The 26,395-nt window shown below is 37.0% G+C and overlaps 1 protein-coding gene across 18 annotated transcripts in view; it reads right to left on the reverse strand.

Moving 5' to 3' along the window:
* The window catches only part of CACNA1D (calcium voltage-gated channel subunit alpha1 D), a 168,197-nt gene that overhangs the window by 102,465 nt on the left and 39,337 nt on the right, over positions 1-26,395 (reverse strand). For all 18 annotated transcript variants that reach the window (XM_074549904.1, XM_074549912.1, XM_074549909.1 and 15 more), the window contains exons 4-5: positions 3,411-3,550; positions 232-374 (exon numbers count right to left, since the gene is read on the reverse strand). In XM_074549904.1, coding sequence (XP_074406005.1) covers positions 232-374; positions 3,411-3,550 — 283 coding nt within the window. The remainder of the gene's footprint in view (positions 1-231; positions 375-3,410; positions 3,551-26,395) is intronic.

Below are 26,395 nucleotides of genomic sequence, written 5' to 3' on the forward strand. Positions count from 1 at the left end.
TGAACTGTGTAAGGAGATCATACACTGACTGAATTCACAATGCCTTGTTCAACTTGAAATAGAGTATCACTCATCTTGAAATTCACTTTATATACATAGCCAGATAACAAAACTCAGCTTTATCCCATCTCATTTCTGTAGTGCCTGGAAGGAGACAGTTCAACAATGAGAGCAGCCACATTCCTGACTGCAATAAAGAGAAATAAAGGAAATACAGAGAGCAGAGCTTACTGGGCACTCCTGATACGAGTCGGAGAGGTCGCAGTACACGAAAGGCTCTTAGGGCTTTGACATCAAAGCCACCAGGTTTGCCACCTGAGTGGCTGCCACCGTCTGTTTCTTTGGTTAATTGTTCCAATATTACACTAAATAATCTAGAAAATGAGATGAAAGGTAAGGTCATCACTATCTCTTTAACACGCAGTCAAAGATATTACTTTGGAAATTAGCTGAAGTGCAGATCATTCTGCAAAGCTGTTCAGATGTCAGACTGAGAGGTATATTTACACATTAAATCATGACAGACATAGCTATGGAGTGCAAGACTTTATAATCCCTCTAGAGAATGAGGATCACACAGTTTCCAATAATTTAGCATTCAGCTTATATATACAGTTTGCTATTTTTAAATAGATGAAGCTGCTTTGCCACTTTTGTTCAAACATTTTAGCTTTAACATTTGGAGAATTAATCTTCCCTTTAGAAGAAGAAATAGATAATAACTGAAACCATCTGGTTTAATTTTGGTGGAATATATGAACTCTAAGTGGCACAGCAGTACAATATTCTATATACAGTCAGCAGAAACTGAATATTTTAAAAATAATTAGAGTTCACCATTTAATAACACCAAAAAGATTTGTTTCTTACACATAATAGCTCTGAGGAAAAATATATTCCCAGATGGCTCATTTATTATATTGTATTTTTTCCCTGCAGAAATGAATTAGTCATTCATTAGAACAGTTTGCAAGACAAGACTTTTATTTTGTTTTCCCACTTTTAGCAGCAATTTAAAGTGATGCATGTTCTTGAGATGCAAATTAATCTTAGGTTTATTTTAGTTTGGAGCTCCATCTCAGATGCATGGGTTTCTAGACTGCCACTAGACCACACAAACTGTGTTATCCTTTGCACAGAGACTGTAGTTGCAGAGCTGCACTTCTCCTGAAAGGATTATCAAGTTAATAGAGTCTTGCAATCATGAGAAATGTTTCACACTTGTAAAGGATGCCTGAAATGTGAAGGGTTTTAGTTTGGTCATGAAAAGTTTTCACAGCTCTGGTTAAGAACTCTGTCACGCTGGATAGTTGCCTGAAATCATATATTATTTAATAGGGTGCCTAAACTGGATTATTGCAGGCTTTACCCTCCCCCAGTAAGCAGCTGACCCACATAGGCCATACCCATCCCTAGACTGCTTCATTCTGCTCCAGAGAAAAACTCAGCCCCAAAGACTCCCCAGATGTTAAGGGGAACATCAGCAGCCCACATACTGTTCACCAAACTCAGATATCCAACACCAAGTCCTGATTCAGTCCCAGAATTTACTGGAAGCACAAATGCAGGAAAACTAACACCTCAGTGATTTCAAGAGTGACTATTTGTGCTCAAAGACAGATGTTATTAAAAAGGCTTCTGAATCAAGTCCGGAATTCAGAGAACCTCTCAGCTGTCAGTTCATACAACATTCAGAAAATTAAAGGGCATGGGCAGGTGCTATGAAAGCTTTCTCTACCGGGACCTTATTCTTCCACAGAAATCAATGGAAATTGCATGAGAGACCATGCAGGTGAGCAGACTACTCAGAGTAATTCATACTCTGATGGGTTACAGAGAGAAGTGACAAAGAATAGAAAGCATCACATTCACAGCTCTGTCTACAGCTCTGTCATTTTGTGTTGATCAGCTGAAACCAGGACATATGTCATTCCTAAAAAGCCATTAAGGTATAAAACTATTGATCTGTTTTATTGAAATTTACACTCATATTCCTCTACAGTTTATCAAAGTTTAGAGGTTTAATTAAGATTTGATTTTAAAACCATCTCTATATACGTTTCCCTTTTGCTTGTAGAGATTTCTTTAGGTATAATTAAGATTAATGGAATTGGACTGGCTGCAGTCTCTGCTGAGAAAGCAAATTTCAATACATTCAATATAGGGCATCATGGCAGCTCTTTCAAGCTATTAGAACACCTAATGAAATTTCCCATTGAAGCTAGTCAAATAGAATCAGGTCCAGAAGTGGTTCCATATCCACCTTGGGTTATATATGAAAATCAATTTTTCACTCTACTACTATGTATTAATTAAATAAATGGGACTCATGCTTGCTTAATCATGCAGGTTGTGTTCTTACTGAAAGAACAAAAACCTTGCTCACAATTATGCCAGCTTGTGACATGTGAGGAAAGGTCCACCTTGTCTTACAGGCAGGCTGCTGACAACCTGCACAAGAGTTTATATTCCCAACTTCTGGATTTAAATTAGGACTTAATCTTACTGTGATATTTTAGGCATTCGATAAGATTTAGTCCTTTTTTATTCATATTTTTAACAAATTCGGTGTGAGCATTTGACCTAACTCCATTTAGCCTCCAATAAAGAGTGCTTTAGGAATTAGTGGAAAATTTTTTAGTTATCATGTATTTAGGACACAGCCAAAGATAGAGGTCATGTTAATTAGACTGCTCCAGGGTTACTGTAACTCTGTGGTCACTTGACCAAAGGGAAGAGGTCTATTCAAGGGACTGCTTGGCAAGGGAGCAGAGCTGTGTGTGACCATCTCCAACCTGCCCACCGAGCTTCCCCTTCAGGCACAGGGACCAATCTGTTGAGAATGACCTGACCTGATGAAGGATCTATTTATACACAAACTTTAGTCCTGGACCAAAACTGCCTGCATGCTAAAGGACTGGCCCAAATACCACCTTCTCAGTAACATCGAGTATCTCATAATCAAATAGTTACAAATCAGGCATTCTTATATTCAGAGTACTTCCCCAAATTTAACAATGCTTTACCATAAATTCCTTTAGTTAGCAACTCTTTCTTTCCCTTAATGCAGTAACAACTTAAAAGCAGCATACACTCTAATTTCTGAGCCTTTTCAAATACAGGCAACCCTTGATATGGTTTGAAATTTAAAATGAAATTAGAATTGCATACTGCAAGCCAAGGTTGTGTTTGCTACAACACACAAAGTTATATGTGGATAATGTCCTCCATGTTCTGGATGATGCATAGTTTTAGCAAACAAAATTTGCAGTACTGGTTAAACAGCTGTTTAACACAATCTTCAAAACATTTAGGAAATTGGTGAATATACTCACAGCCAAACAGGCCTATTCCTACCTCACTGTAATTAAAAGTTTAAATATTTTTATAATGGAAGATAAGCTACTTACCCTACTATTACTATTACAAAATCCAATAAATTCCATCCATTTCTAACATATGCATTGGGGTGTAATAATAATCCATATGCTATAATCTTCAAAAATGTTTCAACTGTAAAAATTATCAGGAAGGCATATTCTACTTTTTCCTGTAGAAGACAAAAAAAAAAGTACAATGAAAGACAAGAAATGTAACAGCTCTTTTTACTATTGACAATTTGCAACAAGTGAGTACTGATCACGACTAAGGAAATACGTTCATGGCAGTTTATTTCACAGGTTTTAATTGCATAACACTTAATTATAACTGTACTGACAAGGTTATAATTACATAATTGCACAAGGTTTTCTTGTTTTCACATTCTGTGAGAGGAAAAAAAGCTGTTTCTGCAAACATTTAAGCATACTGTACCTTTGCTTAAGCAAAGAGTCCCATCCAGGTCAATAGGATTCTCTGCATTCATTATAACCAGAAAATGCTGTAGAACAGAGCCCTGGAAATATCCTTGAAAGGTAAGCAGTGGTACACTTCCTTTCACTATTAAAAAAGCTTTAATTGTTTAATATTTAATTTTGCACTGTCTTGCAACTTTTTAATCTTGATATGGAAGCTTGCATTCACTTCTTCTCCCTTCCACATTACCAGAGTTTCTTTAAAATACCCTATTATGTTTGAAGAAATTTTAAGGTACCGTACCACCACCTTGTACCATGGAAGCTCCAACATCAGATTTAATGGGGTTTTTTTAAATGCTATTAGTTTTTGCATTTTACCAAAATTTTTATTTTAGAGCTATATACTGAATATCTTTTCTTAGCTAACTAGATACTCTAGAAAGAAGAAACCCTCAAAAACATTATTAGCATGCTTGACTTGGTAAATTGAAGAAGTCACCACTATCAAAACAGAGCAGTTAACAACTGTTCTTTTTACCTTCAGACATGATCATTTCATTATTTCCTATAACATTTTGTTTCGTAATCTGTTGCTACTCAAATATTACAGCCAAGAATAAAATGCACAAAGAGTATGATTCATTTTTAAACTTGTTCAGGAACACATGATGTTGCTCATTTATCACATACAAGATTCATTACATGACTGTAACTGCTCAGGCAGGATTACCATCTTCTACTATCATTACTCAAACAGAACACCAACATTACACACAAAAATACATTCTCTTTATTTGTTACATGAAAAAATACACATTCCTTATTTGTGACATGTCTTGGCACTCTCATACACAACCAAAGGAAAAACCAAACCTTAATCATTTGCAACTTAAACAAAGATCTTGATATTCTTATGTGCAAATCTTTAATTTGGGCAGCTAGATTTCTCTTGCTGCCAAAGAGGCCACTTAGGATGGTTATGTATAGGATGTGATATTTCCATTTATAAATCTGACACTGGTGATTTAATAGAGGCACAGGCTGGTCAATAAACTCCTTTCCAGGCCTTTACCTGCAGCAAGCAGCACCTGGGGTCACTGGGGCAGGTCAGGCACTCTCATTGCAAAACAAGGATTCCGGGATCTCCTCTCCTGCTCAGCTCAGTCCTGCACCTCTGCCTTTTTCCCCCTCTTTTGATTACACTTCATGAACACTGTGGAGCTTCATCCCAGGCTCCTCAGCTACTTTCCATTTTGGGTGAGATCTTCCAACCCAGCGAAACCTCCCTGTCCTCAAACTTCCTAACACTTCTTTCAAAATTGTCCCTCCCACTTACCCATCAATTTATCACCAATCAGCCAGGACAGTTGCAAGACAACAAGAGTGAAGTGGCCTCACACAAGAAATATCAAGGTCTTGTGCAGCAAAATCCATCTGCTCTCTTTGGCTACAGAACACCACTGAGATTACAATAATATGAATTATCAGCATTCCTAAAAAACACACTCAGAGATGCTTAAATACAACAAATCCTACCACATACACATTCCACAATAACAGCTATTTCTGTCTCTCTACATACAGCTAAATTTGCAGCTAAGATATAGGAAGATAAATAATGTAGGAAAACATAAGAAGGACAAAAATATTACAGTTGTCATTTGCCATGGGCAAAATATATATCAAAATCATAGTAGTAAAAAAAAAAAAAAAAAAGTGAGACAAAATACATGTTTCATTTATGCCAAATTTCAATAGCTTCTTTTCTTAAAAGGAACACAGAATCCAGGACTGGATGGGACCTTCTGAGCCAAAATAACCTCATGGGTCCCTAAGTCCAGAGTTTTATAGGCAACCATGTAATTTAACTCCATCCATTAAAGTACCAGTTCCATCCTAAAAACCATCTTTGCTCTACAGTGCTCCCCTTCAAAAATATTCCAATGTTTTTCTGCTCTCTGGGCTAAACACCAGTCCCAGTGCTAAAGTTACCCAACTTCTGTTAATGTCACACAGCCCTGCAGCTCATTTTAATGGGACAGTTCAAATCTGAACAACTCTGCCCTATCATTTTTCATCCATCCTTGAAAAATAGTATTGGTCTCCATCCTGTTTATCTCATCTCTTTTATGGAAGAAGGAGTTTTTATTGTTTCCTAAACAGTATTACAAACATTCCATAGAGCCATATGGAATGTAGGACAAGCTCATTTTTAAACCCTCCAATGGGCTCAAGATCAGTGTGTGTCACTTCCCAGATGGATCATAAGAAACTTTGAGAGCTGCACCAACAGAAGCCACATGAAATCTCAGCAAGGAAAAATGGCAAGTGCTGCACCTTGGCTTAAATAATCCCACACCAATACGGGCTGAGAAAGGACCTGGAAGTTGCACATCAATTTAAATATGTGCTCATTTAAATCAGACCAATTCCATAACTTCACTGTTTCATTTTCCCTTCCTTCCTGCTTTCCTCCCTTTCATGCTCTCACACACTCTATTTATTTATTTCTTTTTAAAGCACAAACTGTGTCTTCCACAGAGGCCAGATGAATGACTTGGCCCCATAGTTAGCACACAAAGTACAGGCTGTGCTTTCCTCACAGACTGTTTGGCTCTTTAATAAATAGGCACCCAACAGATGTTCTCACACAAACTGCAGAGTTGACAACCTGCTCACCCTCAGGAAGGTTCTGGTGGTCTCTTCTCACACTTGGATAATTTCTTGCTGGTCCCTATGGACATCAATTTTTGCCTCTGCAGCCCTGATGCATCTGTAGGCCACACATCACCTTGTACATCCAGAGCTTAACCAACCACTACTCAGAGTAAATAACACTCAATTTTCAGTATCCATGAAAGAGTTGCAGAGACAGGGTTGGTTTGGGAAAATAAAACTAAAAAAGTAAGAGATAAATTCAAAACACAGAGTCAAGACTGCAATTTTAGAACGATATGATGCATACATTTATCTGGTCTCTTTTCTCCACAGTGGTAAAATTATATTTTGTTCAAATTAGTTGATATCTTTAAATGAACACTTCATTCAAAATGGCAGTAGGTACACTAAAAAAGTAGATAGCCAAACAAAATAATAAGGAAATACCTAAGAGCACATATGGAGTGCTTGCAAAAGATAATCTATTAAAAGAAACCAAGAAGGCAGGTTTAGTTCTAAGAAACTGCAGAGATTATTGCAGAATTTGCACATAATTTCTAACATCTATTATTGCATTTATTTCTACACTGCATGATCAAATTAGCAGAAAAAAGTGACAGCTGTAAACCTAAAGAATATATGGAGCACAACAATATGTCTGCTTTCTGAAGGATCTAATCCTGAGGCTGTATAGATTAATAGTTGTTTGTTCACTGATTTGATAAAGCTAGGTCATCTCTCCTCACAGGCAGCTGATTCCAGCAAGGCTGTCTGACACTTTGGTTAATGCTGCTCGAAATCTTCAAGTCTCAGCAATCTTTTTCTGAATATATGATGCAACAGGACTGATAAGATAAACTGCCCTTCTCATGGAATCCATGCAGTTTGCCTTTGGTGTTTATCATGAATCACAAAACAAAGGCTACTCTTACCCTATGAGTTTAGGTGCCATCATTAGATCCTCATTTTCTCACCAAAAAAAAGGGAAAAGGAAAAAAGGGGGGAAAAAAAAAAGGAAGCATTTGCTTTCTTATTTTAAGTAAATCAGCTTAGCAGAAACCCTGTTGCTCAGGAAATCTTTTTTCCCCCACCGTAGCCAGATGGTGCACATTAGTCATCATTTATTATCTTCATATTTTCAAAATCTCAGAAAGAAATATGCAAAGCTACAGTTACATGTCAGAAGGTGACACACCAAAATTCTGCATTTACGTTAAGATGCTTCACAAGATAATGGTTTCAAAATCGGAAGTCATTAATTTGCAAAACCTTAATCTATTATGCTAGGTAATTAAGTCTTACTATATTAAAATTTCTATTCCCTCAGCATCAGAGATGGGAATTATTTCTTAACTGAAGAAATATATTTTTGCATCCAGAGTAACAAGTATGCATCAGAGTAAAAACTGCTTAGCAGATAAAGTGACTCAATGTAAGCAAATTAAACAGACTGATCAACTTTCTGAAGCTTAGACACAACACAAAATACTTTGACATTATTGTTATAGGGATCAAAAACAAAAAAAAATATTGTTTAATAAGTTGTGTGACTGATGTTTGGACAACACATATAAAGCCATTTATCTTTTTGACAATCAGCCATTTTTTCAAGTTCTGGCACTGGAAAAACATTCTATCTACAAGACAGAAAAGTAACTTGAGTTTTGAATTTTAAAACATAATTATTTCATTTTTCACTTTGTATAGCTGTATTCCTCTGAAAATCCTCTCTGACATGCAGCACAAGTAACAATTAACAATAGGAAAGTAAACCTATTTATTCCCACATGTGAAAAAATGTTATAGCAGTTTCCCAATACAAAAAATGAAACAAAAATGGAATCCATATACCTGGCAGAAATAAATCCATATACTTGCCTTTATTTCATCAACTTTAAAAGTAATGTACTACCAAGATTAGACATGGAAATTGCTCTCTATTCATTAGAAGAACTGGAATTATTTATCTCTCAACAATTCGGATAACTATTGGATTAACTGTGCCTTTAGATACGTAACAACAAACAAGGAGGGAGAGTTTGAAAAACATGTTGTAAGGATTCTTGTCCTGATCAATCCAAATAAACCATGTTTCACCACCCTCATCAGTCCTGACCCACTGGAGGGAATGCAACCCCTGCTCTCTGCTTTGTCAGGTGGTTGCATTACTGTCCTTGTAAGTGCAGATTTGCTCTACAGCAACTATAGAAAAGGTCATTATGTTCACAAAATTGTACTCCTTTAATAGAGGCCTGGGCAACAGACCTTGTTTACATCCTTCAAGAGCACATTTCATGTACGTGAGACCTTTTATGTTTGAATACATTGAACACATGTAAAATCCAGGGCAAGACTGGGCAGGAATTTGGCATCAGGCCTAGAAACATCTCCAGTCTTTTGAGGGGCTTTACAGGACACCATCACATTACTGCAGACCCAGATGCTCTGGAATTTCAGGCTGGTGCATCTCATGGCAAGGCTGACACTTGAAAGTCAACGCCAAGTACAAACTCCATACTTAGGAGCAGAAATAAGCAGGTATTACACAGCAAGAACATTCTTACACCAGTTCAATATTAAATGAACAGGATTTCTCATTCCTGGTACCACTGCCAAGCAACAAATCTCATTCAACATTTTTACTGCTTTCAAAGAGAGCACAGAATCCTTTCATCTTTTTTGAACTGAGAATTCACAATCCCATGGTCTGCTCACAGTTAACAACAGTTGCACCCCCAAATCTCAAGCAGGCATTTGTGTTTGCAGGAACAGAGAATATCTCTGACATTGAGCACAGCAAAGGAACAAAACGGATGTGCAACCTATACACTGAGGCGTAATTAAAATTAACTGCAATTAAGTTTCTTTAAGTCCCTTTTTATCAATGTAGTCTGAAGGAGCATTTGAATTACTTACATCACTGAAATAGAACCTCAAGTTCAAAAACAGTTTTAGTTTTCCTTTCATCTGACGGATTCTGGCAGCCAGAGGTAGAGGAATAAGCAGAGCATATTTAACGCTGATTACTTTTTTCATTATTTCCTGCAATCACTTCCTCCAAATGTGTAGACCTGCATTTCATCTTTGAGTATAACTGCCTCTCATATGTATTTTGCACTTTACGTTGTAATACAATAATGGAGATGTAAACACCTCTGTTCTGTAAATAACCGTTTTTACAGAGAGAAGAATGTTGCATCCAAATTAGAATTTGTCATACATAATACAGGCTTCTGTGTGGAGCCACATTGGTTTTACTCATGTAAAAGTTCAATTTACTACATGTTAAGTATTTTCAGTCCACAAATAGAAAAGAATTCAACCTCTTTGTTTTTTTTCTCCTTTATATTTAGTCAGAGCTCTGCTCTGGGACAGGTAATGCAGAGCTTTGCTGAGCAACAGCTGGGGAAAACAACAGACATCCACTCTGTGTGTACATAATAATTAAATCCACTATTGGCACTGCCTTGCACAACCTCACAGAGGCACAGACAGCCCTTCTGCTTCTATTGCTGTGAAGAAATGAGACAAATGGTGTGGTTTTGAAAATTTGATCACAAATAACCAACAGCAAAACTGAACTCCTGCAAATTGACCATCTACTTAAAAATTATCAAGAAAGAGCCCACAAACAAACCAATCACTTGGCAATCACTGCATTCTTGCAAGATGCAAAAGGCAGGTTGTAGAAATGCCAGCAGGCAGAAACATGTGAGCTTCAGTCATAAAACCACTTGAAGATTGAGCACAGGATTCCAAAGAATTGCACAAATGAAAGCTGGCCAACTAAGCAACAAAGAATATACCTGGAATAAAATCCAATTTACTTGGGTGTCTTTCTGCCCCCATCTAACTGATGACATTCAGGAAAACAAGGCCAGCACAATAAGTAGAAGAGAATATTTGTGTATACTGGCACATGGCCTCATCATTTTCCTTACATAGTTGAATAGAATCAGTGTCAAGTGGTGAATTAAACCTACATCTAATCATAAAACAGCACTAATGTTAAATATACGTTGATACCTACTATCAGTTTTCTTTGTTTAGAAGACACCAGGTTTTGGCCAGAAACCAGGGTATGAGAATATTAGTAGGTCTCAGATACTTTAGAGAACATATTAAAATTCTGAACATTTAGAAATCACGAGAATTTTGTAATCCTTATAAATTCATTCTGACCATGCAGAAACCTATGAGTAGAAAACAGGCAGGAGCACTGACAGTATTAAATCCTCTACTGAATTTAGTGCAAGGTAGGTTAAAAAAAAACCCAAAACATCTCCAAAAGTTACAAAAATTATTTTTCCTTAAAAGAGAAAACTACAGACCAAAATCTCACCAACAACATCAAACTGCAATTATTTTGGCATTTCACTATGAAACAGATGAAAAAAAAGATTTACTTAAAATATATTCCTGTGTGAGGTCTTCCTGTATGTTTTTGCAAATCATACTTCAAAAGCACATACTGATACCACTTATATGCTTCTTAAAATGCTGCCATAAAAACTTTCAGATGTCACAAAAACTTAACTACTCCAGTGATGCTGCAATAGCCTGAATTTAAACCTGCCCACAAACAATGTCCATTTTTTCCCCGTTTTTCCAACCCATGTAATTAATTCTTTGACCAACACAATCCTGAAATGCACAGGAGTGGCTCTCACACCAGTCCTGATCACTCTGCACTCAGCTTTTCTTTGGGTGAGCTGCCAAAGCAAGAGTCTGTCCCAACAGAGCAACAATTCCAAGTGGCTCTGAAGGAATATGGCATCCAAAATGGAAAGAAAAGGAGAAGACCAAAAAAGGTCAGGTTTTTTTGTGTGTTACTTATTCATTCACAGCTCTATAATGATCCAGTGCTGTGTTTTAAAAATGTCAAAGACTTTCTGTAAAAAAAAAATAAAATTAAACATTAAAACAATATGGAGAACAGATTGGGTCTGTAGTTCTGTTCTGCACTGGTAGTGTCAGCCAGGAAACAGAACAATGACATTCCTTGAGTAGGTGTTTTTTCCCTTGATTTATTCATCTAACTGCAAATCTAATTTCCACTTTCATTACGAAAGAACTGGACAAAACTGACAGAATAACTTCATCACAATGCTTTGCTCATTAATCTGCCAGATATATGACTCCATCAGCTCTTTGCTTTTGTCAGTTTAAGAACTACAGAATGATTTGTTAAGAACATACCCAATGAGACAGCTTGTTTTCCTAAACACCTTTAGTAGGGTAGAAATTTGCATTATACAAGGCTCAATAATTTCATTTGGTGAGGTTTGGTTTGAGTTTGTTTCATTTGTTTGGTTTTGTGAGGTTTCTTTGTTGGTTGGTTTTTATCACAGTGGAAATGGTTTGACACCCACCAACAAGGTTTTCAAAAACTCAAATACACCATACATCCCATGTCCTGCTCTGACCTTGAGGTGAATACAAAGGGAGGACATGGTGAGGCCTGGTACTTAACTGGAATTTTTCTAATCACCCTTCTCAAGTTTGAAACAGAAGAGCCCCAGACCAGTGGTCAATCTGTGAGCTACGTCCTACACTTGTGGTCGACTATTGCCCCTGCAAACCAGCAGCACCAAGAATATTTTGTTCAAACCTCTGTTTTTGGACAGTAGTCAGCTTTCATTACCAAGACTGGGTATCTGTATCAGGACTGGCTACAGAATTAAAATATTATTTTAAAAAATTTCAAGGGCTTTAAAATGTACTAGAGAATGTGGATCCCTTATATTGGTATAACAGTGTTAAGAAATTTCTTCAGAGAAATTTGTATTTAGTTCTGACTCCTTCTTAATACATCCTAACATCAGCTCAGCAGTAGAATTTCATACAGAAGACACTGAATGCAATACATCATGTGGAAATTATTCCATACTGAGAAGAAGGTTTGATTGCTAAATAAGTTCCAGTGTGAAATATCTAATGCCTCTCTGAGAACTACATGCTGCTCACTCTATTACCTCTTCACAATTATTTTCTTTTAGAAAGAATTTCTTAACTCCTTAGATAGACTTTGATTTACTCAACATATTTCTTAACAGGTAAAACAAAGTACTGCACTAAAAATCACTCCAACAAATCTGGAAAGATTGCATTATTTATGAGCACACAACCTGCCAGAGCACTAGAAGCCATAAACTACAGAAATGTCAACAGCAATGTTGCTGATGAAATACATTTTCAACTAAAAGAGAAGACAGGATAGAATATTCCTGGTAGACGCTGCCCAGAACAACAACGTGGGGAACCAAAAGAAAGCATTTATCCAAACTGACAGGAGAATGGTCTGCAGTAGCCATGAAAATGTTAAAACACAACTTTATCTTTGAGTGTCTCAGTTGCTGAACAAGTTGTCCTTTGCAGTTTTCTTCTCCTGTGGTAGTTTTTGAGCCACGTGCTTGAGGTAACTCTTAAATAAAGAATTTATTTCATAGTCAAAAAATTAAATAACACACTAATAAAAGACTTTGTTTTGAAAGACTATCTCATTGTAAATTTCAGACATGAGAAATGTAATTTGGCTATAGAAATTGGTATTTCCCTGCAGCAATAAAACGCAGGAATATTCCCATTTTGTGTATCCACTAAGTATTTGGATAATTATAAAAGGAAAGCCCTCTAAATTCTTCCATCTTGAACACAAGGCTAAGTGAACATAGAAACATTTTCATCGCACATCTGAGGATTAGATTGCTCTGGCTGATCCATAACAACAAAGAAAATGAGGATCTGTAGAGAAAATGCAAGGGAAATGTGCTCTTTTGCCATGACAGTATTCAATGGAAGACCTTTGCTCCACTGCAAACATAGAGCTCTTGGACAAGAAATATTAAAAGGTGGAATGGATCTCTATAAACATAAAGGCATTGCAAGAAAAGTTTAAAAAGTAGCACAGCTAAACCAGCAATTTAAATCCAGCCTACAAACATGACCCATGATATACCAGCTTTAATTTCAGCAGTGCTCAGGTACAACACTGATCCAACTCTTATGAAAATCTATTAAAAAGTCAAGCATTTAGATGGTTTCTCTGCTAATAGCACCACCATGAAGCTTTCCTGTTTTCTTAATTCTAACCATGGTAGACAAGAATTCAAAGTAACCCTAAATGTACCAATATTGAAATAAAGAAAGCCATGGATTACTACTGACATCCACTGCTAAGGTATCAGGAAAACTTGGCACAGTGGAAACAACTGATCCACCTGAATAAAGCAGAAAACATTTTCATTCATTTCCTCTGATCTGCAGATCAAACCTTAGTGATAAAAATCTTCAACTCCTGATAGAAAGTAAAATATGAGTCTGCCTGCCCTAAAGCCACATTCCTTGTTTCTTTATGGATGAATCAGTTTTTCCTCTATCTTGTGGAATGTAGCCAACATAATTTAGGGTCCCTCCAGTGCCTGCTACAATTACAATTCCAGATTCTGCAAATGCTTCTAAATGCATCTTTGTAATCTCTAAGTTACAATGCAAAATCATTTTCTTCCTTTCATTCCCATACCATTTGGCATCCCAGGAGATGTATTTAGATTCTGAATGTCTTATTTCATTTTCCACTTCTCCACACAGAGCACTTGATCAAGAAGATTATTTTATTATTATTCCCATCTGAACTGCATCTAAGCCTGTTTTAATTTATTCCCCTATCTGGAATATCAGTTTTGATTTCCAGAGAACTCACTGTCCACAACAATATATTCCTAAGTGCTCTGTCACTGCTTCAAGTTCACTTCTGTTATGACTATAAGACAGTTTGAGTACACCAACACTTGCTTTTCTTCCACCTATAAAAGTGCTTTCCAGCTGACATAGAATGCCATAGTCCCTGGGATTTTTTCACCCCTCTATTCGGTGGAATCGCCCCTAAAGCACATGTACAAACATTGTTCTTCAAAGTAATTACATGAAACAAGATCCATTACCTCCCTTTTAGAAAAATTAGGCTTTCTCTCCTAAAGAACCTTCAAATAGGCAAGAAAAAAAAAAATACATTATTTTGATCAGATAAAAATGCCAGAGACAAAGAGCCAAAACCAATTTTTTTTTCTCTTTCAGTTATATGCACATAATTTAAAAACCGTGCATTTACTGAAGGTCATGGAATCATCAAGGTTGGAAGAGACTTTCAAGATCACCTGGTTCAAATATCAACCCACCACAATCATAATCACCCCGGACTGTATCCCCAGGTGCCACTTCCAGATGTCTCTTGAACACCTTCCAGATGTCTCTCCACCACCTCTGAGTAGCCTCTTCCAAAGCATAACCACTCTTTCAGTGATTTTTCCCCTAATATTTAATGGGAACCTTTCCTGACAGTTAAATGGCCATTTCATCTTGTCCTTTCTGTTGAGATTTGGTAGAGGACAACAATCTCTTCTAAGGGAGTTGTACAGAGTGGGAAGGACCCCTGAGCCTCCTTTTCTCCAGACTAAACAACCTGGTAAGTCCTTGTAGGACTTTCTGGACCCTTCCCCAGCTTCACTGCCCTTCTCTGGACACACTCCAATGCCTCAATCTCCTTTTGAAATGAGGGGGCCAAAAGTGGACACAGGATTCAAGGTAATTTGATTGCCTAAGTAAAGATATTTCACAGCCAGAAGAGCTGAACTGAAAATTCTATTAGTCTCCCACTATTTCAGTGATTTGAAGACAGCTCTAAAAATTATATGATTCTACTTCAATGAGTGTAACTAAAAGAGAAATCTTTGTACCTTAATGGCCTGGGAGCTGACGACATATGGGAGCCACTTTATACTGCACATTGGCTTTTAAAATGACCACTGAAACGCTTACAAATATTTCCACAATCCACCACTACACATTGAATGTCCAGTAAAATATTGGAAAAATGAAGGTCTGAAAATTAGTCCTTAACATGGGAGGAGGACTAACAGCTATTTACACTCCAGAAGCTTAATTTGGAATCACTTTGGAGTCAGCAACCACCATTTTTTGTTTCCTTCTGTGAATTAACAATTTGACATCACAAGTTTTCTACTCTGACTCCAACACCTCGAATTTGAAAAGAGGGTCTTCATCTCTGCACCAAAAATGCCCAGTACTCTGCAAATAAAGTCCTCAAAGTGCAACAAAATGCTTTAATTAAGTATTTCCTTTGGTTAGTGCTATTTCTAATTTATGATTTGCCAAAGGCACTGTTTTACTCGTGTTTCGATGGAATACTTAGCACAGCGTGAAATAGACGGCATCTCCTCTGTAGCAAAAGTGAAAGGTTGACTTCTGCCCTGGGCATCTTTTATTTTTTGTGAAAGCTTAGAGGTAGAAACTGAAGCATGATAATTGAACCTTGAAGGAAAAAGTAGTGACATTATAAGAACTGCTTCTGTCAAGTGATAAATATCCTGTGATACGATATATTTAATTTGTACCAATAAATTCATAGCAGTAATAAAGATTAAAACATAGTTGTGCCATACAAAATGGGACATGTTGGACATGCTGACAGATAGGGCCCACTTACCATTCCAAGTAATCATGCAGGTTACTGTCAAATGAAAATAAAAAGGATAATTCACCTAATCTTGTTTAAAAAAATAATTCTGCATTTACATTTATTATACACAGCATATTTAAAAGGTGGTTTTCATATTCTCCAGCACCCAAGGCATAAAGCTGAAAGTGCCAGTGAAAATAACAAATGATGTAATAGAAGTGTGTAAAACCTGAGGCAAGAATACGTCGCAGTCAGAACCCAATGGCTCTGCTCAAGTGACACACACATTTGCACTCAGAAGTTTTGCCTTTTTTTTATTTTGGTTAAAGCTACCACAGCAACATTCTCCTAGTGAGGTGTGTCAGAACTAATGTAGCTGAATGTAGTTCACTGTAATTGAAAGTAATTCATGCTGTCACATTTACTGTAACGAGAGGTCACATCTCCAGGGCCATAAATGTTGTTCACATTAATCGTAACTGACACCTTCCTCCTCCTTCAGGGAAATTCAGCCATATTACATGGCTTAGTTCACATCCTTTTTAAGTATCTCAACTTTTTTATGTTTGGCTGGTTTTGTGGTTTGTTTTGGGTTTATCGGTTTTTCAAGCTAAAAACACACAAAAACACCAGCAACAAATTCTGTCTGGCGCCTGGTGATAAAGTCATCTCACAGAAAAGTACGTAACAATAATTATAATTACCCTGATCTCCAAAAATCCTACAGATTTGACCTGAAAACAATTATGACCTGAAATCTGGATATTTTGGAAACAAAAACAGTTCTTAAGTTATAAATACATATAAACCATATTCTAAAACAGTAAGTAAAATACAACACACTCCATAATGGCCCTCTGGACTACATGCACTAATTTCTTCCTAATACTTACATATATTATGATTTAGGAATCATAAAGCCCCACAGTAAACCATAGACTTATTTTGAAACAGTTAAATTCCCTACTGACATGCCAGCGAATGACCTCCATTCTCAACATGACTGTATATTTCAAACCTGATAATTCAACTAGACACCATTTCCTTTACAAATATTAACCAGTTATCTGGGGGGTTATGGCGTGTAAGTCTAAATCTTTTGATCCCTATTTAACAAAGCTACACACCTGAAGAAGGCCCTTGAAAGCACTGAATGCATGTGCCCTCCATAATTAACACAGTGTACAGAAAGTGGAAAGCTTTTAATCTGCATGCTTAGTTTATCCTGAATTATAGTTAAAAGATGAAAGATGCTGAAGAAGAAGTGCAGTGTAAAAACAGACTGGCAAGAGAATGATGTGCTTGTTGGCCAAACAATAATCTAAGTTTCTTTGTGTTGGTTTGGTTGGGTTGAGCAAGACTGGGTTTTCTCCTTGAAAAATTCAATGGTATCTTAACTCAGAAGTAAAAACTTGGGTTTGGGTTTTTTCTAATAGATCCTTATGGGAACACAAAATATAAATTTTCATTTACTCACAACAACAACTGATAATATTAATGATAAAAAGTTTCACTGATGAATCTCAGAATTAAGTATTAAAGAAGTGAAGAACATAAAAATAGGAGGACAGATTCATTTCCACAATAGCTTGGAAAAATAATATTTTTTGAAAGGCAATTTAGTCTTAAAGTCACAATTATTCTAAATTGATCATAACGCCACAAGAAAATCAGTTGTTTGATTTCCTTTGGTATAACTCAGTAATAATGCTACTGAAACCAAATAAATTAGATGAGTTTATGAATTTTTGAAGAATCAATGTTGAAAGACTCCAGACTCACTGTCTATCACAGAACACAACCCTTCAGGTATAAATAAAATTGTTTCTTTCAGAGACCAATTTTTCTGTTGTCTGACAATGTCATTTAATTTTGGTGAGGTATCCAGCAATTGTGCAATTTCCTACAGTAACATTTGGTGTAGAGATACACAAAACATTGCTGTGAGCCCTGCAGTAAATGTTTGCTGAATGACCTGAAACACCAAAACAACAAACACATGACCTCACTGCAATAAAAAGTCATATCATGCTTATTCTTCTTACCTATAATTAACATTAACTGGTTTTTTTTTTTAGCAACATCACTCAACATTTCTCAGAAATAATTCTAGGTTGTTCTTCCAAACAGGGAAGCACTTCATGTTTCAATATGACCACACTATTGCATAATATTTGTCCTGCACCAGTATCTACAATAGCCTTGATGGTGCTTGTTGTACCTAACATATCAACAAGGATAAAAACATGATTTACATTTCAACTAGTTCCCCATCTCAGCCTTAGCTGCATTATAATTCCATCCATTTCTTACTCTGTAGAAAGGCATTTCAGCACTTCTACCCAAGTATCTCATTTATTCCTAATTTCCAAGGTTATCATTAATCTATATTTTTCTAATATAGCATCACTTAGGAAAATAGCTCAAAAGTCATAGTGAAACCATATTCCAATAAATCACCATTGCCATTAATACCTCAGCACCACAAAAAGTATACATAATTAAATAACTATGGGCTCTTCTAACCAGGGAAGTTATTTTCCTTTAGAAATACTCTTTCCTGTTATAAAGAATAAGTCAGAACATAAAAATGCATTCAGATAATAAAACATGCACTCCTATTGAGTCCTATAAAATACAGCCACTCAAATCAGGTCTGTTATTTGCTTAGGACTCTATGTACTTCAATAAATCATCAATCACTACTTTCAATGTTTTTAGTGAAAAGAAGCAGCAGTACTAATTAATAAACTCCTTAGTTAATTAATACAACCTAATTAATAACCTAATCAGTTTGCCTAAACTCTGAACATGGTTTTGCAGATATCATAAAGCTCATTTTTGTACAATAATTTCACAAGGAGTACACAGTCTAATAATTTATCAGTATTGGGGGTAAATCAAGGTAATATGACAGAGAATTCAAATTTGCCCCCTTTTCCTACTTTATTTCTTCGCTCATTGCTGCACTCTTTTCCAGCAGATTTGACAGCCCTGAGATGTAAAGTTGTGGGGCCAAATCCTGCCAAAATGAATGTCCTTTTCACTCCTACTGGAAGTCTGTTCCCATATCTCACCCCTCTGGCATTTAGAAAGCTCTTCTAATCACTAATGCAACTTTACCCACAGCTAGTTGATACCCAGCTGTTCTTGTGCCAGCACTACCCTTTAGCTAGAGCAGCTTTCCTCTCCCCCTCATGCTCCCCCACTGAAATTCTCTCTCATTCTTCAATTTTCCAAGCTGAAAAATGTCATGCTGTTAGTTCCCTCTTATGAAATAAGTTTATTCTACACAGTCATCCTATTATCCTTCCTCTGCACCTATTTATTTGAATTGATCCACAAGAGGATGATTAATTTACCCTCTGTCAGAAAGCAATTTCCACATTGTGACGAAGTATGCACATAAATCTGTTATGTAACTTTAAAATATGAATTTCTTGTGTCTGTTTCTATGAATCTCTTTAAACTCCATACCTTCAATTCCTTACTTTAGGGTCAAAATTGTCACCATTGAACTCCACCAAAGAATCAGCACTAGTTTCTCCAATCATATCTGATTGAAATCCATTACATCAGTTTTTGGAGCTCCCCAGACTTTCATTTCAGTAGGGCACCTTAAGCATTTAGCATTTCTATATAAGCACACTGAGCTTCTTAATATTTCACATGTGGGGAGCCCTTTCCATGGGGATGCTTAAAATACATCACTTTTCTTGGAGGAGAAAAGGATTATTCTGGTAGGTTCATACAAAGTCATCTTTTCCCTTGTTACGTAAGCCTTGATGTCTGTGTTGTCAAGTATTTTTCATGTCCAGAGTTAAACAGCATTGTCTTTTAAGTCAAAAGGAGTAGGCCTGAACCCAGAATCTGGAAAGCATCCAGCTGTAGTAATGTTTTCTTTGGATGAAATATGTTGAACAAATGTAAAGCCTTTTTACTACTGCTACAAAATATGGTTGGATTAGGTCTTGGGGCTACACACTTTGTCATTTCGATTCTGTGACAGCAACAAGCCATGAGAGGAGCAGAGACAACTCAGGCAGTCAGCTCCTGTGATTATTAAACACTTGACATTTCTGTAAAAAATACTTCACACTGAAAGAAGTAATAATTTTCTTAACCTTTACTTTCAGTCTTCTAGAGGTATGATTAATCAGAGGCTATGCTCTGTAGCTGTTTATTTTTCTGGTTTTTACTGCATGTACTGGCACAGGTCATTTGAAATGCTGTCACTTGTTCTTTCTCTCTCTCTTGAATGTGCACCCTTTCACCTTAACTTGCTTTCCCAAAAATAATAAACCTACTTCAGACAGAGTCATTCTGATAATACTTAGCCCAGGTGAAAGTACATATTTTGAAAGTTAGACCATCAATTATTACATCTATTATCCCATCTGCTAAACAGGAATACTGGAGTACTAATGACATTTTATGCCTCAATTAGATTTTGGTTCATTACATAAGAAAGGGCAGCACAGATGTGTTATCAAATAAAATTAAGTTACAGGACATATTTTAATTCTGAAAAATGATGTGTTCAGACACCATTTATTCTTCCACTCTGGAAAAGCATAAAAAGTCTCAAGAAAAGGCCAAGATAGGTTAGTTTAGCTCCTGAGTGACCCAGGGTATTGTCCAGACCAATACTCCACCCCTGGCCAAGCAGAGCTCTGCTTCCTCAGAGGACCTGAGACACCAAAAGCCAAGCCTGAAGTCAGGCAGCAAAATATTAGTACAGTAATGGCACAAGGAAATTCACTTGACATGCTCAGGACAGAAAACTGAAGACAAACTGACACTAAGCTTTTGTCTCCCTAGTTTTCCTTCACTTCCAAGTTTCACCAAATTCCACAAACCATCAGTGCAAAGCATGTTTGCAAAAAGGAAAGTAAAAATACACCATAATTGCTTATACACATTCCTGAGAGTGCTTGCTCTAAGTTGGAGAATAATATTTTGTGCTCACTTGGTGTGACATTACTTTAGGCTGTCTATGACAACAGGTATATTATTTCTAGATTCCCATTAAGCTTTGATCACATTTTTAATTGGTTCAATGGAATAAAAACTAATTAATACACATGTATAATATAAAATGCATCAGAGAAAGATTCATGCAGATGTATTTATCTTATGAATAGCAAAGTGACCATAAGATGAAAAGGCAGATAAATATCAAATGGATCTAGCTGAGAAATAACCTTAAAACTGTAGGAGCAAGACAGCAGCAGAGGCTGATAACCTGCAGCTGAGAGGGAAGTCACGGACTCTGCACTGATCTTGCTGCCCAAGCCACTGAGCTTTAAATCCACCCTGCCTATTCTGTAATTAAACCTCTGGCTGCAGCGAGCACCAGCTGGACCCAGCAGCACCATAAAACCTGGTATTGGCTGGCAAACCAAGCAGTCTGATCCATGAGAGCATTCTGGCTGTCCAGGGCCTCTATTCCAGCACCCAAGAACCTTATGCACAAACACAAACTCCAGCACAGCACACATGGCAGGGATGAGATCAGACTCTGCAAAGGAGAGAGCAGCCAGCCCAACACCACTCTCTGCAGCTGGGCCAGCTGAAAGGCTGCTCTGTGCAAATTCTACCTGCATCTCATTTGCTTCCATATTTTAATGGTAGCTTAGAAAAAATACATAATACAGAGCCTGTGCATTATGAATTATGTGTACACACAGCCTGCAGTCTGCTTGCATGTCATACAGTCTGTACAGGCAGTGCACAAACCACTGGCACAGTGGGGAACAGAAAGTGCAACCCTTTCCTGTTGGTGGAAGCAGCAGTGACTCCTCACAGCAGCTCCTGCTGAAAACTGGGGAGAAAGGGACGTTTCAAGCCAAGCCCCTCAGCTGGGCTTGTTCCCAAATCCATCTAAAGCACAGTACAAGGAAGGAGAACATTCTCCTGCCCTTCAAAAACAAAGTAGGTCAGTATGACCTGGCTGTGTTTCCTGACATGTTTATGCTGGCCAACAATTGCAGACTGCAAGGAAGACATTTCAAATATACATCCATCAGAAACTCCTCCATATGCTTGCTGTACCCTCACACACAGAGCCAGAGGAAACAGGCAGAGGTGAAAAACTGAAATTGAAAACACAGAGCTATTTTTATTTCAATCTAAATTATTTCTGCCCTGATATTAATCTAGATAATATCTCCTTGCCAGCTCAATATAATGCTGATGAATATTTCTTTTTTAAACATTCTGTTTCCTTAATTTTTACTTTCTACTATATTATCTTTGCTCTTTAAAAACAAAATGCAAAAATAAATCTTAGCCACCCCAGATGCTGTAAATATTAAAATAACACTATTCATAGAGATTTGCATGAATCTGGTTTTCAGCACAAAAATGGGCCAAAAAAAGGTCTGAAAATCCTGTGTGTGTTCAGTTTAGGATGAACACAAATACAGAAAGTTCATGTAAGAAAAGATTAGTAGAGGATTAAAACTTTAAAACATAGGTGAAGAGAAGGTTAAAACAGGATATAGACCCTATCACCTTTCAATCATTTGTTTAAACTCTGTTTAGGTGCATAAGGGTTGAAATTGGATTCTTTGGATGTCCTTCTGCAGCTCCAGTATAACCAACCACCCCACTCACAATCCTGCCATGAGTGCCTGCAAGACAAACAGCTGGACAATGTTTGGCAGAAACTGTGGAAAGTCAACCTCAATCCACTGACTGAACTGTGGGTGAAGTTATTTTCAACTGAACAGACCTTAACTAAAATTAAAATATTAATATATACACTGAAGTTTAGATACTGCATTTAGCTGTGCACATAGCCAGATTCAGTGCAGGTAAAAGACTAAATAATAAACTTGAACTGAAGTGGAAAGAAAGGATCATACCTACACTCACAAAAGGAAATAACTTGGTAAATCATAAATCTGTTTTCTGTTCTTCTATATGAAGCATGATAACTGAGGAATTCAAGGAAAGAGTTGAATCCTTTTGGTATACTGAGATCTGCCCTAAATTCTGGATTACATGGCAGGAACCGTGTAATCCTTACACTGTGTCTACTTGGAAAATGTCAATTTAATAAAGTTTAGGTCAAGTTCTTCAGAATCCATCCTTATATCTGTCTTCAATCACTTGCCCAAGCAGACCAAGTTCTCAGTAGATAACAGTAACTACAGTACTTGAGGCTCACAATGAAGCATCTGACAGCTTCCATGAAGGCTGCCTGGGTAGTATCATTTTGTAGATAAGGAAGTTCAGCCTGCTTCAAGCAATAAATTCACTTTCCATGAAGAATGCAGATGGTTAGATACCAGCAGGATGAATGCTGTACTGGCCTTACATGAAAGATTTAAGCAAGCAGCTTCTCTATTCATCAACTATGCAAGAAATTCAATTTTTTTAGCATTTAATTTGCAAAAGAGTATTTATTATTATGGGATCAGACGGAAATACAATATATTTCACTGTTTCACTGTAATAAAGTGTGCCAGCTTTTTTGTGTGCTACCTTATCTCAACTACATCAATTTACCAAAAAGTGCATTTTAAAAATTCATAAAGTCCTTATAACATTTAAAAATGTAGTTTAAGACTTTTCATCCCTCAATAGTACTACATATACTGAAACTACATCCTTAACTTTCTGTAGAATGGATGTTCTTACACTGATTCCAAATTCACACAGCAAAAAACCCCAAAGTGTTAAGCAGAGATGCTGTCCCCTCAATATTTTCATAACTAGCCCACAGGAAAGCATTACCATGCCTAAACACTGACTGCTCTGCAACACTTGTGTAGTCATTACAATACTTTGAGTCACTTGACAACTGCACATAATATTTGTACTTCCAGTGGCAGAAGGAACCATGATAATGCACTTGTAATCAAACTGCCAACACCAAAAATAAGTTCCAAATTCAAAGCATTAGACTACAAAACTTGAAGGTGGAGGAGAGCGGAAAAAAGAATTCAAAAATATTAATTAAAATGTTGTGTCTCAAAAGCATTATTTTTACTGTAGTTTTGGGAATATTCTTGTAACGTTTTCACATTCATTCATTCAAGCTCCAGAAATCCAGAGCTAGGCTATCTGAACCCACAAGGCCCCATGTTCTTCTCTTAAAATTCTGCTCAGAGAATCCAAACCTAGGGAAATTCTGAGGGGTGAGGCTGTACATTTACGGTATATCCATGCCAGTTCAGGCAGCAGTGAAAATTTGATTCACATCAGACATGGACATGATAATGAGTATCTTCAATTATTCAACTTGAAGCTTATTAGAAAGCTAGGATAAACACATATCAGACTTCTAGAGCGTGTCAGATCCCCAGCAGGGCAAGGAAGCAATACCTGCCATGGCTGAAGTGTCACTGAAAAGTTTATCAGCTGAAAGAAACATTTACCAAACTTGAAAATCTGCATGAGTCTGCTCATGCTGGGAGTGCTACACCACGTGCACATGGCGTTTGGCACTTTCAGCCCCCAAACCAAACCCTATTTGCTGGAGCTTGACTTGAAGGCTAAGTTTTCCACAGTTCCTCATTTTACATTAGTTCTACATACAATGAAATACTTAAGGGTTGTACATTCAGTCTGTGACAGGATAAAAAATGTGGGGAAGGACACTGACAACCTTTTTTCCAGCAGGAGTACGGAATTAAACAAAGCATTTTTCCACTTCCATCTTTTCACGCTTTCTCACAAAGGCAAAAGCATTTCAACTACATGAGACTATAGTGGGCATATGTTGATCCAATTAAGCAAAAAGGTTTATTAAAAACCACAGGGAGAGGCCATTTTCACACAGATTTGTTCATTGATCTGTCTCCCCTCACTCTGTACAGTCACTTCAGCACAGTCCAAGCAGAAAAGCATGCACTGAAGGATTAAGGCAGTGCTCAACTGAGCAATAAGACTGTTCATCAAGCTAAAATCTTATATATTCTATCTTCAGGGGAAAAAAATTTAAAAAGTAAAAATAAGGGAGGAGTTTCAGAAAAGTAAGTCTCCATGCAAAATATAAAATTACACAAGAAAGTAAAACAGAAGATATATTTAACATTTTATCAGAGAAATTGCTGAAGAAGTATCAAGAGCTGGATCCTCTAAGTAACTTCAGCAGAAGGCGAAAGAAGAAAGCAAATTCAGCTCGATACCAGATTTCATCCTCCAGGAATTTGAAGAAGGGACCATAGAAGTTACCACTAACATCAACACAGCTAAAAGCTCAAGCAGAAATCATCATTATCTGATCTCACCCAACAAAGCCTAGAGTGCTTTTGCCAGCCTGAAATAATGACTGCCAAAAGCAACCCAGGGAAATGTTTTATAATCAGACAACTTTATTGCTATAAAAACAAGAACAATTCAACTCAATTAATAAAATCTTCTCCCTTTCTCAGGGCCAAAAAGCAGTGCCCTTCAAGCAACCTAGAGCAAAGAAATTAATCTATGAATAAAGAAGTGTCCCTTAATAAGTTTAGTAACTCCATTTTGCCCTCCAAATATATCTCTGACCAAATCTGCTCTTTCTTGGCTGAGATCCTACGTAAACTTGTCAGAAGAAAAGCACAACACATGAAACTGTGCTTAAGTATTAAGAGTGAACACCAGAGACTCATGTCATTCACTAAAGAGCTGGGTCAAAACCTCTGACTGATCCCTGAACAAAGATTTTCTTCAATTCCAAGAATGTAGAATTTCTTCTGCCCTCTTTGAGCAGCAGAGACCATCCCAGCCAGGCTTGCAGGCTGGTCAGATGCACATGGGGCATCTCCTGTCACCTCTCCCACACTGCTGTGGTGCCACTGCGCGAAGATTCCGCCTCACATCACAAACATTGCACAGCTTCCCCATGCTGTATCAAGATATTCAGTTTTTCTATATCCAAAAGGTTTAGGACTTGACAAAAACAAGGTAATAATCCAACCCAAGTGTTTCATGGCCTGTGCAGGACTCTCTCAGTTCTGTTATTTGTAGGCATTGAGAGATCCTAAAATGACCTTCAGAACTCTAACACAGAATACACAATAACCTACCTAAAAACAAAAGTGGAAAGAATTACAAGATTAGCAAAGAGCTGCATGATAAAATGAGAGGTAATGCAATTAACATTAAATAGGATACAAATATAAATCTAACTAGACTAGGAAGAAAAAAAATCTGATTAGCAAAACAAAATGTAATGAATGAACACAGTTAACAGTAGTCACAACTAAGTCAGCCTACACAGAAGGAAGTTTGGAAGAACTGAGTGAGTCTACCATAATTTTGCAGGCAGTAATTTGCTCTAGACAACATCACGAGATCTAAAGTATAATGGGAACAAATTGGATTAGCACCAATTGCAAGGAAATTAAATGCAGGAGTACTCAAAGAGGAAGGAGACATGCAAATTGCTTTCATAGTAATGATTTTCTTTGGGGCTGCAGAGATTAACCCAGCTTGTTTCAGGAAGTGCAGGGAAAGTCTTGTTTAA

The sequence above is a fragment of the Zonotrichia albicollis genome, chromosome 12, assembly GCF_047830755.1.
Source record: "Zonotrichia albicollis isolate bZonAlb1 chromosome 12, bZonAlb1.hap1, whole genome shotgun sequence".
Lineage (NCBI taxonomy): Eukaryota > Metazoa > Chordata > Aves > Passeriformes > Passerellidae > Zonotrichia > Zonotrichia albicollis.